Source organism: Cantharellus anzutake (genome assembly GCF_015039405.1).
Source record: "Cantharellus anzutake strain C23 chromosome Unknown EI90scaffold_52, whole genome shotgun sequence".
NCBI lineage: Eukaryota > Fungi > Basidiomycota > Agaricomycetes > Cantharellales > Hydnaceae > Cantharellus > Cantharellus anzutake.
The window spans coordinates 123,921-140,449 of record NW_024067002.1 but is presented as its reverse complement, the minus strand read 5'-3'; the positions used below and the strand labels follow the sequence as shown (position 1 = coordinate 140,449).

The window sequence follows — 16,529 nt, the reverse complement described above, 5'->3', positions numbered from 1 at the left end:
TGCTTTCTCGAGCGGCTTATGTACTTGTTCTATTCACTAAAGCGTGAAGGAACCCCGGTGCCGAGAGGTGTCAATGTGTGTCGGCATGTTGCGTTGCCTTTTGTGGAAATGACGCGCACCCCCGGTCACACCCGGTTCCGTATTTTGCAAGTTGTTTATCAAGGGAATCTGTCAGTTGTGGACTGGTTTCACGCTGTTCATGTCTCTACCACGGTTTAGGCAGTTCACGGACTCGGAGGGGTTGTTGTACTCACCCTTCCGCAGCCCCTCGTTATCAGGTGGCAGTGCCGAGGGTGTGAAACCACCAACTGCCCATTTACATTCATCCATTGTTTCGTCGAGAAAGAGTTTAGCCATCAGCGCAAACGGTCGCGCTATAGCCTGTGCTTCAAATTAACAACGCAATCCAAATCACTTGCGGCGTTTCTCATGACGGAGCGGGCCCAATAGCTCGAGGCATGCAGGGGCCCGATATCTCAATTAACCCCAGCGATCGCATTGACAAATGTTAATATTACCATCACTGGCAGCCGGGTCCATCAAAGATACATAGCTATATATATATGATGCCCAGATCACGGCTTTAAAAATTTAAATCCGTGGTGTTCTCCCCCCCCCCCCTAGTTTGCTTATCTATCCCCAGCCTTTCTCGATCACTTGGAAAACTCTTCGTCCGTACACATCAGCGCTTTGTATATGGGCGACTGCAAGGGCGCTAAAAGTGCCATAATCATTGGTCAGTTCAAGTGGTGCCATTTTGTGCGCTCGTCCGAGTCCTCATATAATAGCATACACGTCACGACAGGTGCCGGTGTAGGAGGTGTTGCCCTTGCTGCACGACTCGCGAAAGCTGGTCTCAATGTCACTCTGCTCGAGAAGAATGATTTTATAGGCGGGCGGTGCTCTCTCATTCATCACGACGGTCATGTAAGTTGTCCAAAATCCACTTCAAGCAACCATTTTTTTTTATTACACGATGCGAGTTTCCCTTTTTTTTCATCCATCCACTGAGCAGTCGTTTTTCGCCCATGATTAGAGGTTCGATCAAGGCCCGTCACTTGTACTCGTGCCCGAATTGTTTAAAGAAACGTTCGAGGATCTCGACACTTCCATGGAGGCTGAAGGTATTCAGCTCGTAAAATGCGAGCCTAATTACACCCTCCATTTCCACAGTGGAGATAGTGTGTCCCTGTCCACGGACATATCCTTGATGAAGGACCAAATCGAGAAGTGGGAAGGTGTCGATGGCTTTGAGAAGTATATTATTGAACCCGAGTGATTCGATCGAGGGCTAATTTTATCTTCAGATTCCTCGACTTTCTAAAGGAGTCCCATCGTCACTACGAAGTTTCTCTGGAACACGTAATGCATCAGAACTACACCTCCATCCTGTCTTTACTCCGCCCAGAGGTCCTAAGCAATCTCCTCAGCCTTCACCCTTTCCAATCTCTGGTAGGTCCCACTACTGGAGTTGATTCCCACCCGATATCCCGATTACTTACCTTTTGTGGTTTGTGCTATAAAGTATTCCCGTGCCTGCAAACATTTCACTTCGCCTCAAATGCGCAAAACGTTCACGTTCGCCTCCATGTACACCGGAATGTCACCATACGATGCACCAGCCACTTATTCATTATTGCAATACACCGAATTCGCCCGAGGGATATGGTACCCTATCGGTGGTTTTGCCATCGTTCCCATCAAGCTGGCTGAGATCGCTCAAAGATTCGGGGCTACCATCCGTCTGTCATCCCCCGTCAAGTCACTGTTATTCTCCGATGACGGAAAGCGAGTATCAGGCGTTGTTACAGCGTCCGGCGAATCTTTGGAAGCCGATATTGTGGTCTGTAATGCAGATCTCGTTTACGCTTATGATAAACTTCTTCCATCTCCCCGGTTATCGTCCCTCGGAAAGATCTTCGGTTTCCTCGATGATCTCAATCCCCTTTCCTCTTCTAGGAGGAACGTGTTAAATAGAACTGCATCGTGCTCAACCATTTCCTTTTATTGGTCTCTTTCCCGACCTCTCCCACGCCGTCCTAAACACGCACCAGCAGCATCAAATTTTTCTTCGCCCGCCGAGGGGAAGAATGACGACTACTCCTACTTCTCCGCCCACAACATTTTCCTCGCAGACGCTTACAAGCGATCTTTCGATCAAATCTTCAAAGAGCATACACTTCCAACCGATCCAAGTTTTTATATAAATGTGCCTAGTATGCTTGATGACACTGCTGCACCTGGTGGTTGCGATACCGTTGTGGTGTTGGTGCCTGTTGGACATCTTCTGCAGAGGGAGGTGGACTCTGAGGAAGGAAATAGGGTGAATGCACTGGTGAACCGTGCAAGAACGCAAGTTTTGGAAACTATCAAAACTAGGATGGGGATCGATCTTAGTAAGGATGGGTGGATTAAACATGAGATAGTGAATAACCCAATCGTATGTGAGTATAAGTTAACTATGGTATAGCTGAGATACACTCACACCGTCGTTTCCTTTTTAGGGAAAAATAAGTTTAACCTCGATCGTGGTGCTGCTCTTGGACTCTCACTCGACCTTTTGTGAGTCATCTTGCAACATCGCAGCATAAGCATCAGCGTCAGCATCCTGATAAAACCGTTCATTCTGCTAGCAATACACTCTGTTTCCGTCCTTGCACGCAGCATTCTCAGTTCAAGAATATGTACTTTGTCGGAGCTAGCACTCATCCAGGTAAATCGAACAAAACACAACACACCTTTCCCTCCCAGCTAACTCATGATCTTTACTCTTTTTTTTTTTTTCCAAGGCACTGGCGTACCTGTCGTCCTCGCTGGAGCCAAGATAACCGCGGAACAAATCCTATCGAATCATCTTCCCCCTAATGAGATCTCAGGATTCAAATCCCTTCAAGGGAATGGCCATGCAGTAGGGCACAACAAAGTAGTATCCGGGCCTAAATCGAAGCGCACGTCGTTTGTAGAGCCTTTTAGGCTACTAATCTGGCTTATAATCGTCTCGATAATATTCTTTTGGGTTTCTGTGACTCTTTTCGGTGTGTACAAGGGATGGCGCTACCTTTAAATTACCATTAGGAAGGGGGAGTCGTGTGAAGGCCCTTCGTTACTAAGTATGAGCTCATGATGGGAGTTTGTACTGTATTTACGTAGATATCGCGGTTGCGCGAGGAAATTTTTTATTTATTGAGGTTACGCGCAATCACGTAGGACTTACGATCGATTGCCTTTTAAGCATGACGTTGGTAATAAGTCTTAAAGTATCAAGTTGATTCTTCTTCCGTCGCCGCATCGGAAAAAAAAAAACCCCCTCTGGTAGGCACGAGGTCCATCAAAGAAGGGATCAAGAAGCGCAAGGCATTTCTTCATACGCGACGCCGTTTGCCTGCCCAGTTTCAAGCTAGGGTGGCATGTAAACTTTATTGACGCCGGGCTTCGGATCGGATCGACGTCAGGTACCTCCGAGATAATGATTCCCGGTCTTGCTTATTTAATCAAGAATAACAAATGGTGTCCTGATTATTCAACGCGCATTTTTTTTGAAAAACGGGTGTTTCCGATTGTGGCGTCCTCGCCCAGGGGGCCTAAGTGCTCCGTTAAAGACCGGAACCACACTATTGGACATTGATCAAGCTTGTCCGAGAGAGGATCGATGAGGCAGGAAGCAGTGGTCAAGATAGAACCCAAGTTTTTTTTTTCTTAATTCTGGCGACACTGCTTCCGGCACCTTCAAAGTTTGACACGGCACACAAGTCCATTCACGAACCTGCGGCGATACAGTGCATATTTCCCTCCGTACCTCAGACCTGGAGTGCATAAGCTCTGTTTACCAACAGCAAAATAGACGAGCGGATTAAGTATATGCCAGACCTACAGTTATTGACTCATCGGTTCACACGATGCAGCATTTGAAACTAGCGCTGGGAGAAGCAAGCTACATTTCTCATGAATATCGCTGATAACGGTGTCCCTGCTGTCCATATCGATGCCGCAAAGATACTGGATAACCTCGTTCACGAACTCGGGCTGCCAAAGGAAGTGGCGGATCTTAGATCGAACGTCTCTTTCGATGGAGGCGAACCCTTCCTTCCGTTGCCCCATAAAAACGTTAGTCCCTCCGTTTACAATCCGAGCTTGGACTGGAAAAACAGCATTTCTCACTTCAAATGTTGTCAGCAAGCCGCATCTTCGGCTCTGCATGGTCTACTAGCCATCGCGGCAGCTCGCATTCTTCAGCTTCGCGGAGCTACCAAAGTGCCCCAAATCTTCATCAACACGGATCATGCCTCTCTGTATCTTGCTGGTTTTGCTATGAGCACCTTGGATGGGCATCCTGTCTCCTCACCTTCCTACCTGAGCCTCATACCGAATGTAAATGAAGAAGAGACCACTTTGCTTCGTCAAGAAATTATGAACGTAAGTTGTAATATGTTATACCGCGAACATGGGATCGAAGGGAACCTAGGTTTACAAGACTAAGGACGGGCGTTTCTTCCACACGCATTGCTCACTGAATGCATCGAGTATGCTTAAACTCATCGGGCTCGATCCTAACCTTGTCGTCAAAGACATCGAGGAAGCGAGGGAGGTCATCGGGAAAGAATGCTTGAAGTATACTGCTGAGGAACTTAGGATGCTGTGTCATTCTAATGGTATGGTCGGCGAGATTGTACTGCAGCCGGCGGAGTTTGACAATTCCGACCACGTAAGGGCCCAGTGTTTCTAAACAATCACTTGCGTTTATAAACTCATATCTCATCAGGGAAAGATCATCAACTCTCTTCCGCTTGCGAGATTCATTGATATAGAGAGCTCCAACCCTGGACCTTCTCCCTTAACGGGACTACCATCAACGAATTCTAGACCTCTAGAGGGCATCCGCGTTGTGGAACTCACCCGGGTCATAGCAGGCAGCGTCGGCGGACGCTTGCTCGCAGAGTTAGGTGCTGATGTGGTGAGGGTCATAGGACCAGACCTGCCCGACTTCTCAATTTTCCAAGTGAGTTTGTGGCGCCTCTGTTGGTTTAACTGTATCTAACTTGTACATCGACTAGCCTGATTATAACCTAAATAAACGCCCCGTCCACATTGATCTACGCTCGAAGAAAGGTCAAGAGCAAATGGGTCATTTGCTGGCATCTGCAGACATATTCTTGCAAGGTATGCAACCATAGTGCAATGAGGTTGAAAACTGAAATGCTGACGACAAACGAATAACAGGGTATAGACCTGGGGCCATGAACAGGCTTGGTCTCTCGCATGAGCGGCTTGCCGAGCTTGGAAACAAAAGAGGAAAACCTTATATCATCGTGGACGAAGCGTGCTATGGTGGTGAGGCGGAGAATGCTCCATGGAGTCTCCGACCAGGATACCAGCAAATCGCTGATGGGCTGAGCGGCGTCGCATGGGAGACCGGTGTAGCATCTGGATTGGACGAACCAGTCATTCCATGCCTGCCGATATCCGACTATTGCGCAGGCACCTTATGTACAGTCATGGCGGTTTTGGGTCTCGTGAGACGTGCCGAACCTGGGAAATTTGGGGTCAAGGGCAACTCGTTCTTTTCTCCAATTTCACTCACAGCATTAGACGTTTGGTTGAGACGTCAGGGTCAATATCCGATTTCGTACGTGCGGGAAAAGCATGCATTGCATGGCTTCAGGTACAATACTGGTTTGGGGCCTATGCTTTTCAAGACGCTTCAAGTGAAGTTAGCCCAGGATCCGTTGTACAACCAGCCGGGATTCTATAACGTCATCGAGCATGCGCCGTTCGAAGGTAGGGCTCGAGTAACAGGACAACCACGCCGCGAAGAGGGAGGCAAGGGTGTGAAGTACATATGTCTTGGTCCAGTTATCAAGTTTGACGGGATCGATACCAGCTACATTAGTACCGCGCCATGGGGCTACTTTCGACCTGGCTGGAGCGAAGCAGATGCGGATGCGCTCGAGGAGGCACTCGAGGAAGTTCCGTGAGTGGAGATGCGGATTGGTATATAGGAGACATTCTGCTCTTGACTGGACGATACACTCGAACTCAAGCAAGAGCCTCTGAGTCTCAGACCCACGACCGGAGAGGCGGACGGACGAACGATGGATAGCTAGACTCTTATGATAAAGGTGTCGGTATAAATACATGTCCAACAGTGGAGATCCCATCTGCTCAGTGGCTCACAGGGGAGAAAAGATCATATAGTCCATCGATTCACATCGCTGAATCGATAAGGCAGGTTTGCGAAACAGTTTCAGATGTGTGGCGAAAATCCGTTGGGGTGAATATGCTGAATCTCATTCTCAAATTGTGAACAAGCAAGAAAACTCTGGCATGAACTATTTTACAATGCATCGCGATATGCTTCATCAGGACGGGGATGAGAAGTGCTCCTTTGACAGACAAACAGACACAGGTTAATCATCATCATGTTTATCTTGGTTGCGCCAAGCAGTCACCAATCGGAGGCCTCCAGCGTCTGAAGCTTTGGCTTCAATAGCTAGAGAAGGGAGTGAGTACGGCATCAAGTTTTGTAGTGGAGCTAAGACCCACGAATGAACTTCTCATCCTTTCCAAGAGCGTTCGCGTCTGAATCTTTGGCTTTAAAAGCTAGAGAAGGGAGTGAGTACAGCATCAAGTTTTGTAGTGGAGCTAAGACCCACGAATGAACTGGTGAAAATGATGAGGGTGGGCGGAGAGCAATGTCATCAGACTTCACGACTACTGAGCGAGCAAAGGAAACACGTACAACGGCCGTCAGGTCTTTAGGGTGAAAAGGGGGATGTAGGTTGTCAGGGTAAAATAGAATTCGATCGTTATTATAATCGACGACTGATTTAGTGCCATTACCGATCTTGTTGATGCGGTTGATAGACAGATTGCCCCAGACGGCTGTGGGGACACACTATAAACGATGTTTCGTTCTATTCTACGAAAGACAAATGCTCACAAATGATGTTTCCAGCGGAAACCCCAGCAGGGAGGCGGAACGAGGTTTGTTTATCGATGGAAGCGATGGTGATTTTAATTTCAGTTTCCCAAATTTTCTTTTGGACCAATGCAGTGGCCTTTGTGAGTTTGAGGGAATGCCAAGACCCCCCTTTGTGCTTTGTACCGTCTACGAGATGTTTGACAGTGCGCGCCTGGGTATTATTTACTCAGGCATGCGTCTAAAACACATGCAGACAGCCACCTACCGGATCTCTTCCGACAAACTGAAGGCAAAGAGAGCCATCAATATCATAAGAGAGAAGAGAGTCCAACAGGAAAAAGCACCTCAGCATAAAAATTGCCCTGATTATCAACATTGCCAAAGAATTGAACGATGACGGCTACGTCGTCCTTCTCCACAGAGGAATCGCTGTGGATCACATTGTACCTCGTCTTCCCATTGATATCGTCAATGTTATAGTAGAACAAGGTACCGACGGGATCTAGAACCCAAGCACGTCATTAATTTTCAGTATCAAGCAGACCAACACTACCTTTTCCGAAGGCAACGCCGTCGACGAACTCCTTCAAGATCTCAGGGGCTTCGATGCGCACGCCTTTCTCATCGTGGCCATCGACATTGTTAGCGAACAGAGCAGAGGCGCCAGTCGACCGGCCGTATTTGTGGAGTCGTTCATCGTATGCGGCCTTGTAGCCCTGTCTGGTGGTGGTAATAGTATAATCAAGCATTGAGCTTTGTTGTTTTGGTGTTAGAGGTGCAGGTGGTTCGAGCCTCTCTAGGATGAATCCATGAGTTATTTATACGCCGATTAGGTGAATAGGGGACCCATACCATGAGAGATAACCAGGGACGGCTATTAATTGAGTTGCTTCGCATTTTTCATGATTTTAATTACCTCCCAGACATGTCGTCTTTAATACCCTGTAGACTTTCTTTGGCTGCTTGCTTCCGCCATCGGCGGCCTACTTGCGTAGTAACAATCAGCGTACACCATATCCTAGGATTTCCGCTCGAAATTATTCTTCTACTGCGTTTTGAGTGTCTCGGTCTTGCAGGGGTCACGAAGGCGCCCATGTCTTTCGGTAAGGAAGATCCCATTCATTTACAATATATGGTGCGCGGTGGTTGATCCCCCTTTTCTCCTTCCGTTTATGCCGGGCTGTTCCACTGTCTATTGCTGGGCATCGGCTCGATTGTGGTGGTTGGGATGATTTCAAACCAAATTATTGAATTGAAATCATCTCAAGGCAACCCGTGGGAACTTCCTTTTTTATCTTCAAAGGTAACGAGCCAATACAACAGTGCCCGGTTTCCAGCAAAAAGGACGTCCCAACTTACCGAATTGTTCCAGTGTCTCATAGAAATTTCCCCCAAGACCTCATGACAGTATTCCAGGTGCACGTTTGGCAAATCTCCCGATGTAATCCAGGACCATGATATTAATTCTACACTCATGCCCAACCGCCCCTTTCTCGTCGATGGCCAAGCTAACAGACTTATTGCGGCGTCATATAAATAACTCTAGTACGCTTCTCGCGGCGCTATATCAATACCACTAGCGCCCAGGCTCTCGTTTTCATACCCCCACGCCATTGAAAGGAAAACAAGCATGCTATCACACATGCTGTTCGTTTGGGCGCCTGAAGCAGTCGTGGACGATAAGCCCAGGCCTAGGACATTCTTTATATTTTACGCCGCAATCTTCCCATTCATCCTATGTTAATACAGGTCTCATCAGCTGCTGCCCGATTACCAACGAGTAATGAGAACTTTCATTGGAGACTGACACTGTCAGATGGGACAACAGCCCCAGATCTCAGGTATGTTGCATCTGTGTAATTCTCAACTCTGTAAGCGTCCGTCCGAAATGTGCCGCGGTCTCCTCATCCTCACGTTCTTATGCCATCTGGCCCTTCTAACGACGCTGGACAATTCCATCCCGTCTCCCTGAGAATACCTGAGGCTTCAAGTTGTACTCATGCTCAACCACCCTTCTTTGGCGATGACTGCTCCTCGTGTTCATACCCGCGCGCCATTGAAAGGAACACAGATATGCTATCACGCATGCTACGCGTGTCCAGTTACGCGTGTTGTGGCAGCAGCTGTGCGGCTGCAGCTGCACGTCTTATCAGCTGCCGCCCTGATTACTAACGAGTAACGATATTTCATCGGAGACTAACGCTGTTGGATGGGACAACAGCTCCAGATCTTATGTATCTGTGTAATTCTCAATCTGCGAGAGTTCGTCCGATATGTGCCTTGCTTCCCTTGTCTTCCACGTTCTTTCATCATCTGGCCCTTCTGACGCGTACTAGCAGTGTTATCATATTGACCAGCCTCTAGAACTCTGCCCGAGTACCCCCTGCGCCACATCTCCATCAGGAATAATATTCTCACTAGAGTGCGTGTGTTCACACGCGTAATAGGGTTATCTATGTAATGCCGCGAGAAATCTGTTAGCCGGAGGTCCAGTCGATGGTCCTGGAGGTTTTCCAAACGTGCGTCTGGGATACTGTCGTGGGGTCTTGGGGGAAATGTTTGTGGGATACTGGAAAAATTCGGTACGTCGTTTTTGCTCTAAAATGCTGAAAACCAGTCGGGTACTGTTGTATTGGCTCGAGTCCCTACCTAGTTGGGTTCAATTCAATAATTTGAATTGAAGTCATCCCGACCGCCGCAATCGGGGATGCGCGCTAGACAGTGATGGTGTAAGAACAAGGACCGGCCAGCAGGAACTGAAAGAGAAAAGGGGGATCAACCACTGTGCGCCATATATTGTAAATGAATGGGAACATTATCATTTCAGAGCGTGATATAGGTATCCGCCACGGATGTGAGGCAAATGAATGCAATCGGTGAGGAGCTTCCTTACCGAAGGACATGGGCGCCTTCATGACTCCTGCAAGATCGAGACGCTCACAGCGCAGCTAGCTTAGAAGAATAATTTCGAGCGGAAATCCTAGGATATGGTGTACGCTGATTGTCACTACGCAACCAGGATGTCGACGGTGGAAACAAGCAGCCAAAGAAAGTCTATAGACGACATGTCTGGGTGTGGCAGTAGGTAATGAAAACCATGAAGTAACTCAATTAATAGCTGTTCCCGGTGATCTCTCATGGTATGGATCCTCTATTGACCCGATCGGTGTATAAATAGCTCATGGATTCATCGTAGAGACCCCAGGCCCGAACCACACCTGCACTGCATCAGCAAAAGTCCGTTATGCTCCGGAGCATCAGGAGTGGCTGGAGCATGTGGGAGACAAAACAGCAGATTGGGCACTCCTGGAGCCAATAGTGTTCTCCTGGGAGGGGGTTCAGGAGTGGCTGGGAGTGGTGAGGAGTATGCAATGTGCCAGGAGCAGTGGGAGGAAAATTTTGGTCTCTAAAAAGTTGAAAAAAAAAATTTAGGGAAAAAAATCAAAAAAAATTCAGGAACTATAGTGCCTTTAAAGTGCTTTCAGGACATATAATTATTTGCAAAATTAAGGAAGAAATGATGGAGAAAAATGGAAAATACTTTCGGAGACCTGAGAAGTAATGAGAACTGAATTGATGGGAAAGTCTGAAAATTGAATAGGAAAGTGAGGGGAAGCCTTGTAGCATTGTTATTTTCTGCTGTTCTGATTTTTCCTGATTGTTCTTGGTCTCACTCCCAGCTGCTCCTGGACCCTCCCAGGAGCTTTCAGGAGCTTCCAGGAGTATTGAGGAGCAGCTGGGAGTGAGACCAAGAAGAATCAGAAAAAATTAGAACAGCAGAAAATAACAATGCTACAAGGCTTCCCCTCACTTTCCCATTCAATTTCCAGACTTTCCCATCAATTCAGTTCTCATTATTTCTCGGGTCTCCAAAAGTATTTTCCATTTTTCTCCATCATTTCTTCCTCAATTTCGCAAATAATTATATATCCTGAAAGCACTTCAAAGGCACTACAGTTCCTGAATTTTTTTTGAATTTTCCCCTAATTATTTTTTCAACTTTTTAGAAGTCCCTATTTTTCAAATTTTCCTCATTTCCCTCTACATTCCCCCCTCATTCTCCCCTCATTTCCCCTCATTCTCCCCCTCATTTCCCCTCATTTCCCCCTCATTTCCCCCTCATTTCCCCCTCATTTCCCCCTCATTTCCCCCTCATTTCCCCCTCATTCTCCCCCATTTCCCCCTCCTCCATATTCTGCAAGTCCGAAAGTGATTAAGTTGCCAGATTAATCATATATCAGGCCATAAATTTTGACTGTATACTGGTGAGTCTCAGTGTCCTTGATGTATAGTATAGTGTTTGGTCTAAATGTTAAGTAGTGTCTTGTTGTGTTAGTCTTGTGGTAGGAGGAGGTATTCATGGGGAGTCTTCCCTCTTTTTTTTTCCTTTTCATTTTCAAATGCTCCAGGAGCTCCCAGAAGCTTCTCACCCCTATACATTTTGAAGCATTAAATTGTATTTACTGGATATGTTTGTGCACAAAGCAATGCTCCATGCCCTCCTGGGAGTGCCCTGGAGTACCTGACCAACTCCGGAGGAAATGAGCTGTTCCTGGACCGGCCAATCTCCTCCTGATTCTCCCAGTGCTCCCCATACTCCGGAGCACTCAGGAGCATAACAATTTTTTGCTGATGAACTCAGGCAAAACTGTGCCAAAACTCAAACTCACAAGTGACTCAAAACTCCGGTGTGTTTTGAAAAGTGTGCCACAAGAGGGTGTTTTCGTGTTGCGGCTCCGAGGCCGCAAGACTGTGAAAACCACAACTATCTGTTTTCACAACTCGGTTTTAAACAGTCTTAATTCCGTCCTGCATTCATGTATTTGTCTCCAATGTAACTATACAGTTTCCCAACACCTCCTACTACCTGAACCACACTGTTGCCTACCACACTCGTTACTACAACTAATTACAGCAGGTAGGATGGTCCTCAAGCATTAAGTTAAATGTGTGGGGTGAAACGCACAGGTTGTGCCAAAATCTTCGTGGATCATCAGCTTTGTGCATGTAGTGGCCAACCTAAATAGAAAGCATCCATTGACCGCATGTTGTATTGTTGCCGGCTTGATTGGACTTGGGAGTTGGCTAAGGAAGAGGTAGCTTGAGTGCCGGAAGCTTGACTTGAACTGGAAGTGCTGGGGGAACTGAACTGGAGTCAGACAACGACCTACTGCTACCAGATGAGATGTCGGAGCTGTTGTTGGAGTTGCTAAGAGACAAGGTGGTTAGCCTATAACAAAAGACAGTGCTGCTAGTGGCAGTATCTGGTCTGGAGGTGAGAAACATGGTTTAGTCCAACCTGGATTAAGCGCTCGCATTTGCGGAACCGCTGGCATAGTCGTTACATAATACATTCACGCATTCTAAGGCCAACGGACTTATGGGTTGATTCAGAGGGTCCGTTATGACAGTGTTTTGAACCTGTCGCTGTGAACGCCCTTTTGCTGCACTCAAAACTTACTCAAAAGTCTCTGAAAACTGTCACACAAGAGTGGTGAGTTTTGGCATTCTTGTGACTTAGTTTTGCCTGAGTTGTGAGTGCCGTGAACGTCCCTATTATCAAGAGCACAAGGACGAGCGAACATATGATTGGTTCGAGACTTCAAAGATACATTGTTCACGAAGACTCCATGCAAGGTTCTTGAAGGAGAAGATGAACAACTGTTGGCAATGAATGAAGTGACGAAAAGGGATTGGCTGTCACGGAATGGAATGTGAAGAACGGAGCGATGTTTGTCATTGTATTACTTACCTGTTACATAATAATTTCCAAAACTCATCCCAAAACTCAATTATGTAATGGATATTAATTCTATAAGATGTAGAGTCATAAGATAGAGTCACACGATCCTTAGACAAAGAAGGAAAAACCATAACGTCAGCAAAAGTGACAACATTTACGTAATTTCGGGAGGTGAGAGTGACTGCTGTGCAGTAATTGACTCATCGGTTCACACGATGCAGCATTTGAAACTAGCACTGGGGGAAGTAAGCTACATTTGACATGAATATCGCTGATAACGGTGTCCCTTCTGTCCATATTGATGCCGCAAAGATACTGGATAACCTCGTTTACGAACTCGGGCTGCCGAAGGAAGTGGCGGATCTTAGATCGAACGTTTCTTTCGATGGAGGCGAACCCTTCCTCCCGTTGCCCCAAAGCGTTAGTCCCTCCCTCTACAATCCGAGCTTGGACTGGAGAACAGCATTTCTCACTTCAAATGTTGTCAGCAAGCCGCATCTTCGGCTCTGCATGGTCTGCTGGCCATCGAGGCAGCTCGCGTTCTTCAGCTTCGCGGAGCTACCAAAGTGCCCCAAATCTTCATTAACACGGATCATGCCTCTCTGTATCTTGCTGCTTTTGCTATGAGCGCCTTGGATGGGCATCCTGTCTCTCCTTCCTATCTGAGCCTCGTAAATGAAGAAGAGACCACTTTGCTTCGTCAAGAAACTATGAACGCAAGTTGTAATATGTTGTACCGTGGACATGGGATCGAAGGGAACCTAGGTTTACAAGACTAAGGACGGGCGTTTCTTCCACACGCATTGCTCCCTGAATGCATCGAGTATGCTTAAATTCATCGGGCTTGATCCTGACCTCGTTGTCAAAGACATCGAGGAAGCGAGGGAGGTCATCGGGAAAGAATGCTTGAAGTACACTGCTGAGGAACTTAGAGTGCTGTGTCATTCGAATGGTATGGTTGGCGAAATCGTACTGCAGCCAGCGGAGTTTGACAATTCCGACCATGTAACGGCCCAGTGTTTCTAAACAATCACTTGCGTTTATAAACTCATATCTCATCAGGGAAAGATCATCAACTCTCTTCCGCTTGCGAGATTCATTGATATAGAGAGCTCCAACCCTGGACCTTCTCCCTTACTGGGACTACCATCAACGAATTCTAGACCTCTAGAGGGCTTCCGCGTTGTGGAACTCACCCAGGTCATAGCAGGCAGCGTCGGCGGACGCTCGCTCGCAGAGTTGGCGCTGATGTGGTGAGGGTCATAGGACCAACTCCTCAATTTTCCAAGTGAGCTTGTGGCGCCTCTGTTGGTTTAACTGTATCTAACTTATACACCTACTAGCCTGATTATAACCTAAATATACGCCCCGTCCACATTGATCTACGCTCGAAGAAAGGTCAAGAGCAAATGGGTCATTTGCTGGCATCTGCAGACATATTCTTGCAAGGTACTGTCCAATCATATGCAATTGAAATGAGGTTGAAAACTGAAATGCTGACGACAAACAAACTAGACCTGGGGCCATGAACAGGCTTGGTCTCTCGCATGGACGGCTTGCCGAGCTCGGTAACAAAAGAGGAAACCCTTATATCATCGTGGACGAAGCGTGCTATGGTGGTGTGGCGGAGAATGCTTCATGGAGTCTCCGACCAGGATACAGCAGATCGCTGATGGGCTGAGCGGCGTCGCATGGGAGACCGGTGTAGCATCTGGATTGGACGAACCGGTCAACCCCTGCTTGCCGATATCCGACTATTGCACAGGCACCTTATGTGCAGTCATGGCGGTTTTGGGTCTCGTGAGACGTGCCGAACCTGGGAAATTTGGGGTCAAGGGCAACTCGTTCTTTTCTCCAATTTCACTCACAGCGTTAGACGCTTGGTTGAGACGTCAGGGTCAATATCCGGTTTCGTACGTGCGGGAAAAGCATGCATTGCATGGCTTCAGGTGCGATACGGGTTTCGGGCCTATGCTTTTTAAGACGCTTCAAGTGAAGTTAACCCAGGATCCATTGTATAACCGGCCGGGATTCTACAACGTCATTGAGCATGCGCTGTTCGAAGGTAGGGCTCGAGTAACAGGACAACCACGCCGCGAAGAGGGAGGCAAGGGTGTGAAGTACATATGTCTTGGTCCAGTTATCAAGTTTGACGGGATCGATACCAGCTACATTAGTACCGCGCCATGGGGCTACTTTCGACCTGGCTGGAGTGAAGAAGATGCGGATGCACTTGAGGAGGCACTCCAGGAAATTCCGTGAGTGGAGATGTGGATTGGTATCTAGGGGACATTCTGCTCTTCACTGGACGATACACTCGATGTCAAGCAAGAGCCTTTGAGTCTCAGACCCGTGACCAGGGTAAAAAAAAACTAGGAGAGTGGGACAGACGGACGATGGATGGACGGTATAGATAAATGTGTCAAATTCCCAACAGTGGAGACCCCATCTGCATGCAGACAGCGGCTCACAGGAGAGACATACAGTCCATCGATTCACATCGCTGGATTGACAAGGCAGGTTTGTGAAACGGTTGTGGATGTGTGGCGAAAATCTGCTATGGGTGAATATGCTGAATCTCATTCTCAAATTGTGACAAGCAAGAAAACTCTGACATGAACTATTTTACAGCAATATGCTTCATCCAAGGCGGGAATGAGAAGCACTTCTTTGACAGACAAACAGACACAGGTTAATTATCATCCCCATCGTAGTCGTCCCAAAGAGCGGCCTCGTCCGGCGACACCCATCGGAAGTTTCCAAGAGCCGTCGCGTCTGAATCTTTGGTTTCAAGAGCTAGAGAAGCAAGTGAGTAGCCGCATCAAGTCTTGGAGTGAACTCGAGCTAAGACTCACGGATGAACTAATGAAAAGGATGAGGGTGGGCGGAGAGCAATGTCATCAGACTTCACGACTACTGGGCGAGCTTGGAAGGAAACACGTACAACGGCCGTCAGGTCTTTACTCCTATTCTGAGGGTAAAAGAGAATTCGATCGTTGTTATAATCGACGACTGATCTAGTGCCCTTCTTGATCTTTTTGATGTCGTTGGTAGACAGATTGCCCCAGACGGCTGTGGGAGCACACTATAAAGTTTCGTTCTATGCCACGAAAGACAAATGCTCACAAATATTTTTTCCGGTGCCGTACCCAGCAGGGAGGTCGAACGAAACTTGTTTACCGATGGCAGCGAGGGTGATATTGACTTTGTTTTCATTGCTTTTCTTTCCGACAAACGCAGTGCTCGTTGTGAGTTTGAGGGGATGCCACTCCCCTCCCTTGTGCGTCGTACCGTCCACGATCCACCAGACAGTGCGCGCCTGGGTATTTTTTTTTTACTCAGGCATGCGTCTAAAACACATGTAGACAGCCACCTACCGGATCTCTGCCGACAAACTGGAGGCAAAAAGAGTCATCAATATCACAAGAAAGAAGAGGGTCCAACGGGGAAAAGTACCTCAGCATAAAAATTGCCCTGATTCTCATTGCTGCCAAAGAACTGAACGATGACAGCCGCGTTCTCGTCCTTCACAGAGGTATCGCTGTAGATCACATTGTACTTCGTCTTCCCTCTGATATCGTCAATGTTGTTGTAGAACAAGGTACCGACGGGATCTAAAACCCAAGCACGTCATTAATTCCAGTATCAAGCAACCAACATGCCGCTACTACCTCTTCCGTAGGCAACGTTGTCGATGAACTCCTTCAAGATCTCAGGGGCTTCGATGCGCACGCCTTGCTCTTCGTTGCCATCGGGATTGCTGAAGTAGAACAGAGCAGAGGCGCCAGCCGACCAGCTGTATTTTTCGAAGCGTTCCTCGTATGCAGCCTTGTAGCCCTGGTTGGTCTTGGCAACAGTATAACCCAT

The 16,529-nt window shown here is 47.5% G+C and overlaps 6 protein-coding genes across 6 annotated transcripts; 4 read left to right on the top strand and 2 right to left on the bottom strand.

Annotated features, from left to right (window-relative positions):
- Positions 1 to 696: 696 nt before the first annotated feature.
- Positions 697 to 3,064, top strand: EI90DRAFT_3146669 (uncharacterized protein; the record flags this gene model as incomplete). The annotated part of the gene is made up of 8 exons (XM_039065444.1): positions 697 to 736; positions 806 to 927; positions 1,037 to 1,257; positions 1,308 to 1,452; positions 1,526 to 2,444; positions 2,505 to 2,562; positions 2,634 to 2,713; positions 2,790 to 3,064. The coding sequence occupies 8 exons, from the start codon at positions 697 to 699 to the stop codon at positions 3,062 to 3,064; spliced, it is 1,860 nt and encodes a 619-aa protein (XP_038912254.1).
- Positions 3,065 to 3,563: 499 nt separating this feature from the next.
- Positions 3,564 to 6,153, top strand: EI90DRAFT_3072714 (CoA-transferase family III domain-containing protein). Its single transcript, XM_039061388.1, has 6 exons — positions 3,564 to 4,104; positions 4,174 to 4,413; positions 4,463 to 4,702; positions 4,760 to 4,996; positions 5,052 to 5,157; positions 5,218 to 6,153. Exons 1-6 carry the CDS (start codon positions 3,943 to 3,945, stop codon positions 5,970 to 5,972), a joined length of 1,740 nt encoding a protein of 579 aa, XP_038912253.1. The 5' UTR covers positions 3,564 to 3,942; the 3' UTR covers positions 5,973 to 6,153.
- A 112-nt stretch (positions 6,154 to 6,265) lies between these two features.
- EI90DRAFT_3156946 (uncharacterized protein) lies at positions 6,266 to 7,788 on the bottom strand. The gene is made up of 9 exons (XM_039066083.1): positions 7,772 to 7,788; positions 7,473 to 7,715; positions 7,264 to 7,421; positions 7,185 to 7,202; positions 6,938 to 7,130; positions 6,737 to 6,879; positions 6,651 to 6,657; positions 6,541 to 6,597; positions 6,266 to 6,487 (listed from the first exon to the last, which is right to left on the bottom strand). Exons 2-9 carry the CDS (start codon positions 7,666 to 7,668, stop codon positions 6,405 to 6,407), a joined length of 855 nt encoding a protein of 284 aa, XP_038912252.1. The 5' UTR covers positions 7,669 to 7,715; positions 7,772 to 7,788; the 3' UTR covers positions 6,266 to 6,404.
- A 444-nt stretch (positions 7,789 to 8,232) lies between these two features.
- Positions 8,233 to 9,836, top strand: EI90DRAFT_3236010 (uncharacterized protein; the record flags this gene model as incomplete). Its single annotated transcript, XM_039066514.1, has 6 exons — positions 8,233 to 8,658; positions 8,679 to 8,760; positions 9,284 to 9,341; positions 9,401 to 9,501; positions 9,603 to 9,717; positions 9,759 to 9,836. The coding sequence occupies exons 1-6, from the start codon at positions 8,550 to 8,552 to the stop codon at positions 9,834 to 9,836; spliced, it is 543 nt and encodes a 180-aa protein (XP_038912251.1). The 5' UTR covers positions 8,233 to 8,549.
- Positions 9,837 to 12,852: 3,016 nt separating this feature from the next.
- Positions 12,853 to 15,109, top strand: EI90DRAFT_3072706 (CoA-transferase family III domain-containing protein). The gene is made up of 8 exons (XM_039061387.1): positions 12,853 to 13,082; positions 13,151 to 13,378; positions 13,428 to 13,667; positions 13,725 to 13,877; positions 14,006 to 14,142; positions 14,178 to 14,283; positions 14,325 to 15,020; positions 15,093 to 15,109. Exons 1-7 carry the CDS (start codon positions 12,924 to 12,926, stop codon positions 14,922 to 14,924), a joined length of 1,623 nt encoding a protein of 540 aa, XP_038912250.1. The 5' UTR covers positions 12,853 to 12,923; the 3' UTR covers positions 14,925 to 15,020; positions 15,093 to 15,109.
- A 245-nt stretch (positions 15,110 to 15,354) lies between these two features.
- Positions 15,355 to 16,529, bottom strand: EI90DRAFT_3128739 (uncharacterized protein; the record flags this gene model as incomplete). The annotated part of the gene is made up of 7 exons (XM_039064121.1): positions 15,355 to 15,458; positions 15,518 to 15,524; positions 15,607 to 15,734; positions 15,789 to 15,981; positions 16,040 to 16,057; positions 16,119 to 16,276; positions 16,334 to 16,529. The coding sequence occupies 7 exons, from the start codon at positions 16,527 to 16,529 to the stop codon at positions 15,355 to 15,357; spliced, it is 804 nt and encodes a 267-aa protein (XP_038912249.1).